Source organism: Lepeophtheirus salmonis, chromosome 1 (assembly GCF_016086655.4).
Source record: "Lepeophtheirus salmonis chromosome 1, UVic_Lsal_1.4, whole genome shotgun sequence".
NCBI classification, from domain to species: Eukaryota; Metazoa; Arthropoda; class Copepoda; order Siphonostomatoida; family Caligidae; genus Lepeophtheirus; species Lepeophtheirus salmonis.
This window is the reverse complement of record NC_052131.2, coordinates 8,721,668-8,739,689: the sequence shown is the minus strand read 5'-3', so window position 1 is coordinate 8,739,689 and position 18,022 is coordinate 8,721,668. Positions and strand designations below refer to the sequence as shown.

The 18,022-nt window shown below is 29.6% G+C and overlaps 1 protein-coding gene across 2 annotated transcripts in view; it reads left to right on the top strand.

The window, feature by feature from the left end:
• Positions 1-721: 721 nt before the first annotated feature.
• LOC121116343 (atrial natriuretic peptide-converting enzyme) overlaps positions 722-18,022 on the top strand; it is a 40,750-nt gene continuing 23,449 nt past the window's right edge. For both annotated transcript variants that reach the window (XM_040710597.2, XM_040710581.2), the window contains exon 1: positions 722-1,219. In XM_040710597.2, coding sequence (XP_040566531.1) covers positions 857-1,219 — 363 coding nt within the window. In that variant the 5' untranslated portion in view covers positions 722-856. The remainder of the gene's footprint in view (positions 1,220-18,022) is intronic.

Sequence of the window (18,022 nt, the reverse complement as noted above, 5' to 3'; positions counted from 1 at the left end):
AGGCGGTCTAATTACAGGGGTCGACTACACTTGCTTTGGTTCCAAAGTTAATTGTACTTACCTACATTTTAGATCATTTATTAAAACTATATATGTCATAACATTTTAAATCTACTAAATAAGGAAATTAGCTCGTTTATCGAAACAAAAGGCATTGTTTGTAACTCCAGGTACTCGTAAATAGAGTAGCAACTTTAATTTAACTTATTATTATTGTTTGTAATTCATTATATTTTTAATTCATCATTACACCATAATAATAATATGGAGGACAATAGAATCAAAAATGAATTCAATTACTGGATGTATTTGTTTGATTAAAAATGGCATAAAATAAATTTCTATTTGATGTCCAGTCATGTCGTCGTTTGTTAATGATTTTATACAATTGTACGTATGTTTACAACTGTAAAACTGCGCGTTTAATATCATCCAATTCCCTTTAATCGTCGTAGGTATTATTTTCGTCATCATCAGGAAAGAAATCCACTCACTCCGGCGCACACTTTCAAAAGGATCCTCGGAATCATTAAACCATTATTATTTTTCACCTCTTTTCCCATCGATTTTTGAAAAAAAAAAAAAAAAAAAAAAAACTTTTTGTAAGTTGGAGTATCATAGCAGCGTGAGTTTCATTATTCCACACGCTCAGAGAAGGTGCGGATATCTCCTCATGGTTTTACTCCTTAAATAAAATAAAACAAACAATAATTCCTGTGAAATTCTGAATTTTTGTGATTAGAAGTTATGCCTTTAGTTTTAAAGTAGCTGATTGAGGTGGAATACTTATATATTTATTTATATTAAAAAAATATCCGGAGAAATTTAATATAAAGAGAATACAAAAATCCTCACCATGACTTCTGTAGCCCCAACCAATCCTCACCGTCACCACCGACATCATCACCGGAGACGTCATCATCATCGGGACGATGATGAAGAAGGGATCTCCCCTCGACGTCCTTCCAAATCCACGACAGCCTACAATAACATTGACCCTAGCTCAAATACGTCACATCAGTATAACAATCACTATAAACATTCGCATCACCAAGCCAGCAACCAGCAACCCCCTCACGAGACCGTAAAGATTAGTGGTGCGATTAGTAAGGAAAATTCAAGTAATCAACAATCGAGTAGTACTCCTACATCTGGAAATGCACATAAACTCACATCCAGAGGCCATCATAATCTCCTTTGTAAAAAGTCCAACCATCAAGTAAGATCCATTTTTATACACTCAAATTAACAAAACCTCTCATTAAAAGGTCATTATAAACAAAATGTACCCGATAATTCCTACAATGCACATATATCCAGTCTTAATTAATGTACATCTTGGTGCAGAAAATGTGTCCTCACATTTTCTATGTACTTACACGTGTTGGAGTCAATATTTTCGAGTTTGAGTTTCTCCATAGCAATAAATTGTTATACACTCTTATTCAAATAAAAAATAGGTTTTTTAACTGTCCTATTGAGTGTTGATACTAAAAATTTGACTATGGATCATTAATTGCATGTTTCGTGTTTTGATTATAATTTGAGTTCGAATAAAGTCAAATGTTCCTCCGAAGATATTTTGGACGAGTTCCAGTCATTTTCTGAACTGTAGTAAAGTAGAGTTTTCTTTTCATGTTTGAGTATACTCGAATCCAACCCTAGTACACTACCTACCTAATACTATGTACTTATTAATTGAGAACATCTGCCTGGATAATTTACTTTTTATATTATTAATATAATGTCTTGAAGGTAGGACAGCGATAAAAAATAAACTCCTTTTTTTGATGTTGCAATCCTACAAAAAAATAAAATTGTCAACTTGAGTTAATTGTTAATTATCTCAATATAATGTCAATGTAAAGTCTAAGGTCCTTAACCATTTAAGTGATTCTTGTTTGATGGGCAAAATATTAGAAGTAGCTTACTTTTGCCTACAATGTGTCACTTTTTTAAGATATGTATAATTAGATATGTCCTTGTATGTATATATTGAAGATTTTTCAGGCTAAAATATGTACGTTCTATAATACCATATTTAATTACAGCCAAACGATCTCCTATTTAAAGCGTGTCACTGCCTATAGCGGTCATATCCAGTTTCCAAATTGTTAAAAAATAAGAAACCCGATGGAAGAGGTCCTCTGTAACATGGCTGCCCGGAGAATTATATAAATATATATATTTTATTTTTTTCGAAAAAAAAAATCAAAAATCCACTGTCATTCTTAAAAAATTTAATTTTTTGAAACAATTTTCAAAAACTCATAGCTATTCAAAAAAAAATGTAATTAAAAAAAAAATCCAAAACTGCTAACAAAAAATTTAGTTTTTTGGAAAAAAAATTCTAAAATTAAAGCTTGGCTTTTTGGAAAAAACATTTTGAAAAATTAAATTGAGTTTCAAATATTAACTTTTTAGAAAAAAGCAAAAGTTGCTACAGTTCCCCCAGCCCACCCCCTGTGGACGCCCCTGTGTAGTGTTGTGTCAGTCTTTAATTATTTGGTCCAGTCCAGTCTATTATTAGGACTGGTTCCGTCCGTCCTTGGGACCGGTACTTAAGACTGTCGGTCCATGGGACTATCAGTACTAGAACTGATTAAAAAAATAAGTTGATTGATGTCATCAAAGGCGGAACATTATAAGTCTTAGGACTGATATGCTGGACTGAACTAGACCGTGCCAAAACTGAACTGCAGTCTTTAGTCCTTATTGAAGACTGAAACAACTTTAGTCATCTGCACTAAGCGGTTACTTTTTCATTTTCTCATTTTTTAACCGTTTAATACAAGTTTGACTGTATAATTATAAAATGAGACAATATTTTAATTATAATATTTACGAGTTATATAAGTATGAAGCCTCTAATATTATTTACTATGCCACATAAACACAGTTACTCATAAGAAAAGGCTAACACCATTCCATAAATTTATAAAATTTCAGTCATTGTATATTACATAATATACATAGATGGGAAAATGGGTGTATTTTTAAGTGTGCTTTTAAAAGTATTTGCAAATCATAACCTTGTAAGTTTGGTAATGAAGAATTTAGAGTATCCTAGTTGTCAATTAAAAACTTAATAAAAATGTTCATGATTTTTTGTTGAAAATCGTACAGTCTGTGTCATTGTTTGGCGTCAAAACTATACTACTATTGGGTCTCAAAAACCTTTATCATTTTGATTGGACTGATAAAGAAGTTTGAACTACACCGCTCACATACATAGAAAGACCGATCTCACATAAAAATCCTTCTTTATAAGCCTTCTTAAAAGTTATGTCTAAACCGATTTTATTAATGAATAATTGTTAACGTCATGTGTGTTTCTAAATCGTGAACATGGGTACAATGACTTCATATGACGTTGTTGAAAGTGTTTATATGTACCATCATAAACAAAAATCAATAAAAGTAGAAAACCCCAATTATTATTTTTTACTTCATATATACATGAAGCCCAATATTTCATGTACATATTTGAGTCAACTATAACCTTTGTATATAAATTTGTAGGATGAGTCAAGATACCCAAGAATTTTAGCTATCAGTTAGAACCTTTATTTAATTTAAGAGACTTATAATGACCCCGATATGGCCTTTAAAATAAAGTCCATCAATTTCTCATAATTTTATTGTGACAATCAATTTTAGGTACTTTTAGATCTAATATGAATAATTAGTAAATAGAAATTGAGGATAATTTGTCAAAGAATACAAACGCTCAATTTTAAGAAAAATCATCATAGTTGGTGGGGACAAGCCACATATTTATTATGTATTGACGAGACATATAACTGTGGCCCTTCGAACTTTGTTATGTCCCTCATAATGTTTATCAATGCTTAATCTTCAATAAAAAAGTAAAAAATTACACCATTATATATGGACCAATCCACACTTTATATGAGAAAAATCATTCTAGCTTGCTTTAGTGTTGACGAGCGTTTTTAAGACAGAAAAATCGAACCAGGATTTGAAAACGATTAAATTTCAGGTCAATGTCTGAGATTGTCGTTTCGACTGAAATATCAGTCCTATTCAGTATCTTAAGAAAAACCCAGGAATCAAATCGGTAGTGAACTGAGTTTTTACACTAGTAAATAGATATAAAATGTCGTCAACGAATAAAAAGCACTCAATGATTTATTGTGAATCATAGCCGCTATTGAAAAAACATGTACAAATTTCATTTTCATTGACTTAGATAAAAACAACATTACATTGAATAATATCTATTTATCTTTTGTGAAAGTGAAACTATATTTTTTTCTCCCTTATTTCTCACTTATTTTCTCTGTCTATTGGAGAGTGTAGTCAGTAGTCATACCGCATACGTATGTATTTATTTTGCATGACTTTTTCAACTATAACACCAACTACATACGATATAACAACCAACAACAATATATTACAATTGGCTTGCAATAGGGTGTTATGCGCTTGGTTTTTCTATTTTTTTTTTTTATTTGAAAAAATCAAAAAATTCTAATTTTTTGGGGAAAATAATGTGAAAAATGAGATTTCAAAAATAAATTTTTTTGGGAAATATTTTCAAAAATCCATAGCTATTCAGAAAAATTAAATTTTTTTGAAAAAAAAAAAAAAATGTGAAAAATGAGATTTCAAATATTAAATTTTTTGGGAAATATTTTCAAAAATCCATAGCCATTCCGAAAAATTGAAGTTTTTGGAAAAAATTTCAAGAATGAATGTATTATTCATTGTGGATTTTTAAAATCCACAGCTATTCACAAAAATTAAATTTTGAAAGAAAAACATTCCAAATATTAAATTTTTTGGAAAATATTTTCAAAAATTCATAGCTATTCCAAAAAATTTGAAAAAATTTCAAGAATGAAATTATAATTTTTTAATCTTTTTTAAAAATCCAGAACTATTTACAAGAAATTAAATTTATGGAAAAAATTTCAAAAATCCACAGCTATTCACAAAAAATTAAATTTTGAAAGAAAAACATTTCAAATGTTAAATTAAAAAAAAAAAAAAATTCTAGTAAAAAACAATAATCCTTTTTTTGGGGGTGCTACAGGCTCTCCAGGCTTCTGAAGATTGACAACCTTGAATCATCTTTTTAACCCTCTCGTTCAACTCACAAATGTTTCCTAGGTAAACATGATATTTACAAACATACAAATATATAATTATTTTGTTAACATGTTAAGGAATAAAATAGTGAAAGTAAATATGGGATTTCACTATTTTTATTTATACACTTCATGTTTTTTGTTTTTTTTCCAAACGACACATTTCATTTGTGATTCCAAGTCACTAAAGGCCTTATTTTTTAAATATATATTTTCATCTCATTTCATTAAATGGATTAAAAATAAATAACACTTTCATGATGCGCTTTGGTTGGTAAAGGGATTTGAAAGAAAAAAAAAGAAGTTAAATATTTTTCTGCATGATGTAATATTCATTTCATTTATCGTGAGAAAAAAAAAATCAATTTTTGAATAAATAAATATACAAATCAAGGTTACAATTTAAAGTGGTTTTTTATTCTTCTTAATAGTAAAATGATAATTATATAAGAAGCTGATTCATGTATCATGAATTTTTAGGCATTTTTAAATGCCTATGCCCTTTTGCCAAAAAAATTAAAAAAAATAATAATAATTAAACATATTGTGTTTTTATTTAGGATAATAATTCATTATATCTAACAGATGATATCGTTTGTTTTTTAGTTCAGCCTATAATATACACTATGTGAAGTTCAACGTCCAATGATTTTTTCGGTTAGGATATAGAACGAAAACCTCTAACACCTCATTTAAATTATTAATTATGTAATTACTGAATCATTTATCACACTTATTCAAAACTATGTAAATTGTTTTACACAGTAATACACTCTAATGATGATTCTGAGACGAATATTTGATAGTCACTAGTCATAGTGGAAGTTTGACATTTGTACTGCCTAGAAAAAAATCTTAGATTTGTATTAGGAGGACCCTAAATAATGTTATTAAAATGCTAGGCACGAGTGCCGATAGATTTACCGGTGCTATACTGGTACCAGGATATTGATGCATATAAAAAGTGGAACCTGCTTATAGTAACAAAATTGGGCTCGAGCGAAATTGTTACTATGTCCATGTTTATTGTTATGTACACATTTTTAGTTGTCTGAGTCATTAATATTTTACTTCAAAAGGGATGTCTATGCATCACTTGGTACCATTTCAATCGTAGGTTAGGAATAGGATGGGCTAAATGTTCTTTTGGGGATTGAAGAAAAAGATTGGATTAATTTGGTTGATATTTACAATAACTTTGCCAAAGAAGGTGGGATTGACGTGTAGCATTTCGTGGAAGGAGAAAATTAGGACAAACAAATTAATGCCCCCCCCCCATATGGAGAATATGAAACAAAGCACTATAAATAAAAACAACGTCTCCTGTGAATAAATAATTTCAAAAAGTTAGCAATTAGATGAAAATGTATAGTTTTCTACAAAAAAAAGAAAAAAATAGTTTCATTTTTTTCATTTGACATGGATCTCTTAAAGTCATAGTCTCGGGTTTTTGCTATTCTTCATCACAACACAAATTCTACATTTTTAAATCAACCTTTCTTCTAAAATAAGGATTTATGAACTTTAAAAAAAATAATATACACTTGATATTTCTGGTATTCCTTAAGAGAAATATCCTTCATTTCAAGTACGTTGCATTGACTTGAAATCTATTTAAATTCTATGAATATAACGTTGAATTGACATTTCAAACAAAAACAAAAATCTAATGAAAAAAATAGATTTTGTCATTCGAGGGAAATGCATATTTCTGACCTTAAATCACAATGAATGATGCTATTGGTAGGGGAGACTGGGCCAAATAAAACACTTTTTGTTTTGGTTAAATTACTTTGAAATAGCTTGACTTAAAATTAGATTCACCAAATTTTAATAAAAGTTCCTACATTACTATTGTTTTAATATAAACCAGTCAATATCCCCCTAATTGCATTTGAATGCAACCTTTGAATGGTGCAACTGTCCCCGTAGCCAAAATTGGTTGCAAAAGTAACTAAATATCAAATTTGAGTTAGAAGTTAAGATAATTAGACCATATAGCTATATGTTTTCATCATGTTGAAGTATTAAATTTTAATGTGTTATAATTGGATTAAGATATAATATGATTTATGTTAAAGATCATTGATTAATATTATAGATACTTATACTTATTAGCAAAGGGTTACCCGGCATTGCTCAGACCAAGGAGGGAGCGGTAAATAACATTGATAATGGTCAATGTTATTTCTTCTTAATGTTTATCTACTTTCGGTGCATGTGAACATTATAATATAGGGCCTGTATATTATATGAAATGAATTATTATAAATTAAACAATAAATATAATACAACTTCAAATAACATAGCAACATATATGTATGAAAAAATTTGTCTAGATGAGAATTTCATTTTTTATTTTTGTGGAAAAATTGCTAAATCAAAATTTGCAAAGAAAATTGCCAAAAACTGTTATGCACTAATTTTGGAAAAAAAATTATAGTAAATAAAATTTATTGCTATTGTAAAGAAGAATACAAACCTACTAATATTTTTTTTTGTACTAGCAAAATCAAACAAAAAATAGAAAATAATCTGGTGGGAAAAATAACTCTCAATAAATGGTTCATTTTTCTAAATATTGCAAACCTTATGTAATAAAATGTTCCGGAAATTGAAAATACTATGTTTCATTATTTAGGTTTTTAATTTATGTCAAAAATGCATCGTTTTGTGGCATTTATCTATAAAATTGATGTTTAATGAAAAATAAAAATAAATATTTAAAAAATGACAGATATTTCAGTTAAACAACAATTTTTATTGCAAAAAAACATTTTTGTTTTTCGGGTATAAAACATGCCTCACCTATATGTCCTCCCCCTCCCCCGGGAAACTGGGGCCCCTGTCTTATCCGGATTGGGTTCAAAAGAGTCACCCATACAAAGTTTCAGCTTCCTAGGCCCAATAATGTGGGCATCTATAAAGGAGAAACACACACAAACTCTATATTGTATATGTATATACAGATTAGTTTGTAAGTAAGACGACTGAGAGTGGTGCCGTGCTGTGGCATAATAATACAGCTCCCTGAATGATAATATTATTTAATACAAAATGGTAGATGTATGTTACTCACGTAGAGTGTCCTGTGAAAACTCTTCTCAGCATGCAACATACTGCCACACCCCCAAGTGGATAATAAATATATATGACCTATTGTGAAGTTACTTTTCCGATGTTGATAAAAAAGTCCAGTCTCCCCTAGATCCATAATATCATTTTTTAATTCAATGACAATTTTTAATAATAAATAGATACATTTTTATTAATGTTATTTTTTTTCATTATGAGGGGGGGGAGGGGGCTCAGAAAACCTTGATATGAATTACATATTAAATACTTTACGCATACTTTAGTTTTGCAATAAACTCGAAAAAGAAGATCATTTCTCTAGAGGTAATTAAGCTAAAAAACATGTGTTATTTCTTAAGTATAATGAATCTTATGCATCGTCTTATAGGAATACTGCAAGAGGTCAGGAGATTTCCATCAATTTTATATCTATATAACTTGTATGATTCTATCCCACAACTGTTACACATTATAAATAAAATAATCTCCATCTATAGCCTCTATATTCTCCTATTATTTAAAGGAATAAGTTGTTAAAAAACAAAAACAAAACGCTATAGAAAAGTCTGACTTACAAACACATGTCTTTTTCAAATTATCTTTAGTTTCACATCTCAAGGTCGTTTAAAAAAATATAAATTAAAAAAAAATTGAGTAATCAAACATTAGAAATTTCAAAGCCTTCAGGGAAATTAATTCTCTAATTTGTAATACATATCATTTATACCTATATAGTGTGTCAAAAAGCATAGGCATCTATCAGAAATTGATGGCTATAGACATTCCGTTTATAGAACAAAAATAAAGAAATGGATGAGATAATTTCTAATTCACGTGTCTATATTCCATGCAATCATGTATGTAGATAATATAACTGACTAGTGTGGTGAGGTTTGGTCTGGAAGTCCTACCCCGGTCTGATACAATTATCATTTATGTTAGACCCATAGAGAGGGAGTGGTAATTTAGGTACAATATTCCGCCTCGTGCAAAAAAACCAAATTTATATTTAGCTTGGAACGTACAAAGATACTCATAATTAAGGATGTAACACTATTCATGAGTTTTTGTTTCTAAAGTTCATTGGAACACTAGATGGTGGATCGAATTTGTAAAGTATCGTCATAAGAAGCATAACAACGCATACTTATTAATACTTTATCTTACACTTGAAATTATGACTATTGCCATTAAGTATAACAAGATATAATTTACTGGACAGTGATGTAGCTGGGATCTTTAAGAATACGTTAAATATATTTATAATTGAACTTTAAATCTATCGCAACTTTATGAAAATTGAATACACTAATAGATTTCAAATCAATGATAATCAACTAATTTGAAAAAGAATTATATGGTAAAACTACTAAGTCCGAATGTGAAAAGCTTTATAGTGGGGGCCTCTACTTTTTTAACATAACTATTTATTATTTTGTTTTTATAATTCTATTTTATGTGTTAGTGTACTTTTATATGAAGTAAATTACTAAAAGTTAGCTTATGAGTTCCTTGAAAAGAAGAATCAATTGGATAATATGTTACATCAACATTTGTTACTTACAAGTGCATATTCCTATTGTTGAAAATATTTGTTGTCTTTAAAACATTTTAAAACAAAATATGCGAAATCTTTTTCATAATTTTCTGTCCGAAGTACTAAGAAGTATTTAAGTATTCACAAATACAATTTTTTAAACCAAGTATCAGTACTCGTGTTACATGAATACTTAAGTACTAAATTATAGAACTAACGGACAAGTACAAATTTACTTGGCCCCATCTTTGCTGTAAATTGTTTTAAAAAGTTATAATATTATAAATATATTAGAATTTAAATATTTTTACAATATTTTCCCTGCGGTAATGCTATTTTAAATGTAGAATCAGTAATTCATTTTCTCTCTCTAAAATAATATAACAGACAGCTGATATTAACAAGGTTCTAAATTCAGTAATACCATATGTCTCACTCCCGACTTCTCCTCGCCCATGGCATCCCTTCCTATAACCAAACCTACGAAACTTTTGAAATTGCGTAAAATCAGCAATGTTTTGTCTTGAAGACAATTGTATATTTATCTTTCACATTCAACAAAAATAATTTCATCTCTATTTTCAATCACAAATTCATAAGGGATACAAGTTTCACCATTGAATTTTGCTTGGAATGCAAAAAAATAAATAATAATTGTAAGCTGAATATACATGTTTATCAATTGTCGTAAACCTACTTAGGTACTTCAAAGTTCCTAGATGGCCTCTAAATAACTTCACAGAGATTTATTATTTTTTTAAAGCCTGCATTCGTTTGTTGTAATCTATACTTTTTGAGGAAAAATAAAAATATTTTATCAAATTTTTTGAACCACAGAAAATTTTAAACTAAATAAGCATTGAAACAACAAAACAATGAAATTATACGTTAACAATGTCATCAAGCAATCTATATTTATTTATAGTTGGACCGAACTAATTCGATCGGGATCGGTCTCATAAAATTTCGATTTAGAAAAGTGATTTTCTAACTTTTAATATGTGTGCCACTTGATACAAATCTCAAGGTATCTGGATGCACCACCATACTTTTTGTATGAACAGCATTGTACCGATGTTTACGATTTGAGAATACACATGACGTCATCAACAATTCATTTATAAAATCGTTCGATACCACGATTCTCAAACTTTCTACATTGTTTGCCGCCTGAAAAAATATACTGATGTCTGCCAATGTGATTTCTGCATACCACAGTTTGAGACTACTGGTCTGGTAACATTTTATATATGAATGGTTGATGAGGCCATCTGTATTTTAAATATTGAGCATCGGTACGGTGACGTTATATGATGTGTAAAGTGTTTCATATGTGTGTAACTTGTATAAATGGATTTGGTAAATGGATAAGCTTGTCACAAACTCTATTCTGAGGAAATGGGTCTGTTTTGGGACCTTTAGCATCCCAAAACAATTTGATGTATCTTTTTATCTTTCATCATGTGTTATTGTTTATATATCAATTTCAATTTTTTTTTTACAATAAAAAAAATATTGTTAATGTTTCAATCTATTATGATGAACAAATCAAATTAGTATTTCCATGTTCATAATAATATTTTTTTATATTATCAATCCTTTTCTCAAGGAGTTGTTACATCTTTAAAAAATTTCACTCAATATTTGGTTAAAAGAACAAGGGTGAAATATATATAAAAAAATTCCAAACATACGTGTCTGAAGACTTTCATTTTTTATATTATAGAAATTTATTTACTGTTATAACATCAATACTCATTATATTTTATATTATAGGTATAGATTTTCAGTTTCTAACTAGTTTCTAATAGCTTAATAACTACTTATTTCAATCTTTGATGGTACACATGGTCAATGTTGATCAATGCACAAATAACCCGCTTAAAGTTTATAAAGTGGTCCATAATTTGAGTCTTATTAATCTTAACGTCATTAAATGAGATATTTGTCAACTGTAGGATAATATTGATGTAATCAACAGAAAACATTATCTGGAATTTGTAATATCCTTTATACAATATAGGTTATGACACTGTTACTTTTAAGATGAAAATATGATTTTTTTTAGGCCAAAAGGTGCCATTTTGAAAGTCTTTTATCATTCCAATTTTAAAAATAAGGTCCAAAAATGTGATTTTATATTAGTCGGCGCTGTGACTTCAGTACTGATATGTGTCTTGAGTTATGCACTTTGAAAACAAATTTTGGGTCGGGGATCTATGCAGTAGATACCATTGCATAGAAGTGCAATGATTAACTATGCAAACATGTTTCCACGATTTTTATACAAACTGGAAAATGCATGTTCTCAAAATATGTTTCACAATCGCTGTAGCCTCTTGCACGACTGTCCTATGCGTTGAATATTATCTCTTGTACAGACCATAATTCGTTCCGAAATTGTAGTTCAAAAACTGATTTGTTCGAGAATATAAGATTTTTTGTTGTAAAATCCCTCCTTTTCCCATTATTCAACTGAGATTAATGGTAAAATTTTCGAAGGTGAATACACTTGATCCAATGTCTGTAGATGCTAATAAGTGTCGAAGAAAGATTTCATTCATTTTCTTATGATAGCGACTTTTCATCGTTCATTTGCTCATTTATAATCATCAATGGTCTCGATAAATTCAAGATTTGAAGGAAATTCATAATGCTTTATTTGTTTTAATTTACCTTATCCTGTTTCTCACATAAACAGGCAATAAAACTTTGAATACTTGTTCCAATTTTTGTCAGCATTTGGAGGGATCGGTTGGATCCTTATGGAATCTGTCAGGTCGTAAAAGCTTATCTATTTCTAAGAATAACAATTTGTTAAAGTAATTAGTTTATAATAGCATAGTGCCTATATTAATATGCCTTATTAAACAAAAGTTTGCTATAGAGATATGGTCTTTTAAAGTATACCCGGTTCTTCATTAGTAGTTGAATACTTTGGACTTTGTAAAGAAAATTAGTCAAATGAAAGAAATACTCATTTTTACATAAAATTTATTTTATAACATACTATTATTGGAAACATACATTACATTGTTTATTCCAGAGGCTCCTCCCTTATTCTCAATCTCGGACTCCTTCATCCTGGTCCATGCCTTCTCAACAGATCTTTTGAGGCTTGAAATATTGAGGTGTATGTTCCTACAAGCCATACGTAGTAATGGAGTAGGCTTAGGCTAGAAAAGTTGAGAAAAAGGGAATGACCACATTTCTTTCTTAAATAATCTGCTAGACCTTAACTTTTTGTTGATGTACACCTGGGGGGCATCGGACTAGAAGGAAAAACTCTGCTCTTCATTCCCAAGTCTTTGTTTGCAAACCTCCTTATTGTCGATTCAGATACTTTTAGCTCTATCCATAGTTCTCTCATTGCAATTTTTGGATTTTGAGATATCTTAGACTTAACAGGCTTAGGAAGGCTGTTGCATAGAACAGATCGAGGTTTCAAAGGTATTGAATTTTTTCTTTAACGCTGCCAGACTAATTATACATATTCTTGTTGTTATAAACAGAAATATCAACAGATCGACCTCCAGCTAAAATACTCCCAAGCACTTCTTGCCATAGTCTTGCGATTTTAAAATTGTAGCTTTACTGTTTAGTTTTTGAGATTTTTAAAATTTAAATATAGTCAAAAGATGTCAGAATAATTTATATTAGTCAAGTAATATAACCTCTTAGCCTTCTATAAAGCCAAAAATTAAGATGGGTAAAGTATATAACGACACATTACCCATATCCAACTAAATTTCAATATCAAATATATACAAAGGTACAATACAGAAAGTAGTTGATTAATAAGAATAGTCCTAAAGAAGTGGGATACATCTCCAGAACTAAACATTAAACATCAGTAATGATACAATGTGTATTGCGATACTGCAAAGATGGTTCAAGAGTGAAAAGCAAAAAGTTAGAATGTTTGATTGAAATAACTTTGGTCTCATTAGAAGTCCAACCTCAATCTATTATATTATATGGTGACAAATATAGTCCAAAGGCTTTCAAATACATACACCATAGAATAATTAAAGGTATGAAGTCATCTGTCAACAAAAGATCTAGAAAATCGACAAATGACTATATTTATAAAGTTTGTATGACTTTCAAGCCTCGTCTGGATGTCATTATTGAGGTTAGCGGACGTTGTATCAGTGATTAATGATGCTTTTATCACGTGGTTTATTGAAATATGAACACTTACTAATTCAATAATTAATTGAGGTTGAGTAATTGAAATTAATTTATATTTTAATATATTGAAGTATAAAGTTACAAAAAAAAAAAAAAAAACCCTGAACTCTTTAGCTTACGTACAAGTCGAGAAAACGACACTTGAAAGTTATTGACGAATTTCAAATCGCACAATCAAAGCAGTTGACAAGTCCAAAACGTTGGAGGGTGAGAAGAGTATATAAAAAGTCCCAATTTTACCCAGAGGAGTAAAAAGAAAACAACCCAGACCAATTCCCTCATGTCCATGAGGGCCCATGGAAGAGATCTCGGGTTTCACAGCAGACTGTCCAGAGACCTATCAGAAAAGTGGATTGAAAGAACCTTGTGAGGGTAGAGAGACAACTTTTGACACCAACAATGAAAGAAACCCATCTCCTCCGTAACAAGACTATTGAGTTTTGAATGAGTCTTTTCAGTTCTTTTGAAATATTTTTTGTCCCTTTTGGCCATCCTATAGGCCTGATGCTAACACCCTTGGCTACACTTTTTGGGTGCATGTCAATGGTAAGGCCTGCAGTATCTATCAACTACAAATCGATACCCACAAAGTCACAGCTAGCACTGGGGCGCCAAACAGAGGACTATATCTGCAGCGGTTTCCGCTGCTACTTCCGCCTGGAAGCTATCATTGCCGCTAAGGACTGCTACATCCATGATTAAGAGAGCTCAGGTACACATCTATTTAGAGTAATCATTTAGTTGAAATTCTATTGTTCATTAATAAATTGTATCTTGTTGAGGCTTAAAATTCAAAGTGGATAGATTTTAATGCACCATTCGGTATGTATATGTCGAATAAATTTCTATAAAAAACAAAACTACGTTTAACTTCATCAAGCGGAATTAGGTCTAAGGATAAATCTTATAATTAATGCTGAAATGCCTTTATTCGTCATATATAAGTAAATAACATAATGTAGAGACCATTTTGACTCAAATTTATAGATTAGTGGTTCAATTGTTCGACTTGTGAGTCATATGAGTAAAGATATTCTTATAACAGTTTTAAAACACTCAAACATAAGAATTATGCAGACAGTTTTTCAAAATTGAAAAAAAGTTGTTTTATATGAATATAAATTATTATTAAATATTGCAAAATATTCATAATTGTTAAGCAATTATAGTATTACGGACAATATGTATAAAGATTATAATATATGTATGAATTTGTAAAAGTTGATTGTCTTCGACCACAGAGGAATCTGTAACATGTTTCATTTATAAGAAAATATCCTGCAATACATAAACTTACATATTATGCAAAATTAACATTAACATTTTTTACTCTTTTATAACGGATACATGCAAATATTTATGTACATATATGAACAAGGAAAGAAGTGATGATCATGCAGTTATAAATGTTTAATTTTTTCTTTATTATTACATCACTTTTAGCCACATAGAATTGACCAATAGTTCAGATATAAATCCATTAAATGTGTAAATTGCTTGGATCTTCAATAATTTGATTTATTGAAGATGTGTTGTAAAAGAGTTACAATAAATGTGATTGGTCCAAATTCAATTATAGAGCCTTTTCACTTGACGTCATCATTTTTGATATCAGCCATTTTAAGGTCTAAACAACTAAGTTTTATAACAATTAAAGCTATTTTTCATTAATATGAAGGAAAATAAGTGAAAATTGATAATTGATTTGTCAAAACGGAACCAACAAATAAAAAGACTTAAACTTTAGTGTCTATAACATTTTTAAACCATCTATTGCCGAGTTTTACTACAGATCTGATAATAAAATGTATTAAAATATCTTATAACATCGTTATAAAATTGTGTTTCCTTGTGGTAGATGAAAAATATTTATGATAATGGAAAGATTAAGAAATTTTTATCCAATTATCCTACTTTTCTCGTTCCTAATCAATCAGAACAAAAAATAATTACAAATATATCCATTTTTAGGGATTTTTATTACACATTACTTTAATTGAACTCAAATATCTGTGTTAATTACGTGCATCAACTAATATTCAGTACAGTTTGATTGAGTTTTCTACAGATTTATAGGAAATTTGTTCATTTTATGTAGTAAAAATATCATCTTTGGTCCCCCGAAACGACGTCAGGGGATCAAACTCTACTAAGTTCGTGATATTTAGTTCTTGTACTATTTTTTCTGTTAAACAGTGTTATTACTGTGTATTTTGAGTTCAAAATAGATTGATAAACATAGAGGCTTAAGCTTTTATCATCAACCAAGTATTACTATATTCCAGACACTTAATATGTAATAAAAATAATATTGTTATCGTTAAATAGTCACATAAAAAACAACTACGAGTAGATAATACCCTTGTAAGGACAAGGTGCCTTTTTAGGATTATTTTATTTTTATAGCTTAAAATCCATACGTAACAAAAATAATTATAAGAATCTAGCCTTCTCAGATTCCTGAGGTCATCCTTGTATCAGTGTAAAGGTTCAGTGAAATTACTTTTTAAAGACTACACTATTCAAGTATTTTTAATTACAAAGATTATAAAATAATTGTTATGCTTGATGGGCAAATACACATTAATGAACAAACAAGAAATTGGGATCCTTGGAAAACAATACAAGCTCAGATTCATAGGAATCTTCACCACCTATTTTTTTGATTTGATTATACTATTGCTGTATTTCTTTGACACGAAAACAAAATTTGTGTAACAATTGCACTTTTATATTTAAAAAAAAATGTTTTCTAGAAATGTATCTAGCTTGTTTAAAAACCATATATTCAACAAAAGCGTCGCTTTCGGCTTAATAAACCATATGTAATCCGAGTAAAAACTCTCTTTATTTAATTGTGATGTGTAATTAGCTAACTAAACAAGAGATTTTTCTTTATCTCTTCGGGAAAAAGGTTGAGAGAAAAAAAAATGTGTCACACTACCTTTCCTCCGAAAAGAAAAAAATGCCCAAAATCGGTTGGTAGTAGCACAGAGTTAGCGAGATAACTTCATGTTCTTTGTGCCAGAATATCAATAAAGGGATGTTGTATTGAATATAGGATGTATATTAATAGTTTACAATAAAATACATGTAAGAACTTTGAATTTTGTGGAGCTAAACCATGTTATCACCTATATTATGGAAATTGTATTCTTTGGTCAGGTTTTATTTTTTTCTACTATTCATATTTGATACCCTTTATTAGTGTTTTAAACGTTGATTGGTTTAACTCTAATTAGCTCTTGTTAACCTGTGAACAATTCCCTTCTATCTTTTAAACAATTCTATCAGATTGAAAAGATTTCATAGGCTCCGAAAAAACTTCATTCCTTCTCCGGAAAATGTTATTTTTGAGATAAAATAGATTACTTTATTTTATCGTTTTTGCTCATGTCGATAGCTTTTTTTTCTTCCCTATGCAAAATTGCCCTTGTTAACATTTAATAAAAAAAAGGAAAACCCATCGAGATTTCGGAGTTAGTTATAAAAAAGCTCAAAGCCAAGTTTTGAAACGAATACCAGGTAATAAATATTGTCCAAAGGTAGATAGCTTCGTGATAACATTTTTATCTGCTAGAGCAATTGAGTATACAGGATGGGGATTTTAAATACAGAACAAGTTTAGGCCTCAATATCTTAGCAAATCTGAGATATATGTTCATGAAGGATTGCTCATCAGCAAAGGGGGAAATCCAGTGTGGAATGGGGATGTTAAAAAAAACGAAAATCAAATATGGTAACCCTAACAATTTGAAGAAGGCTTGGGAGGAGAGAAACAATAATGCTCATGACGTTTTATTAGATCAGCTTCAATCAGCTGTCACACGAGAGGAAGAAAAAAGTATATATACAATGACATTTGCTAGTATTACTCCGATGTCGATACCCAATTCTACTCTGAGTACAACAAGAACTTACATTTATAACTCGGCAACAAATCCTCAGGGTTATGCTCCGTCTTTATGAGCACAAAAGAACATTCAAACAGGTTAGAATATAATTGAATCTATTTAGGAAAGGATGTTTACTACTCAGGAATTAAATAATAATGACAACTGCTAAGGAAAATAATTTTTATTCTTTAGTCTTCCAATTACAA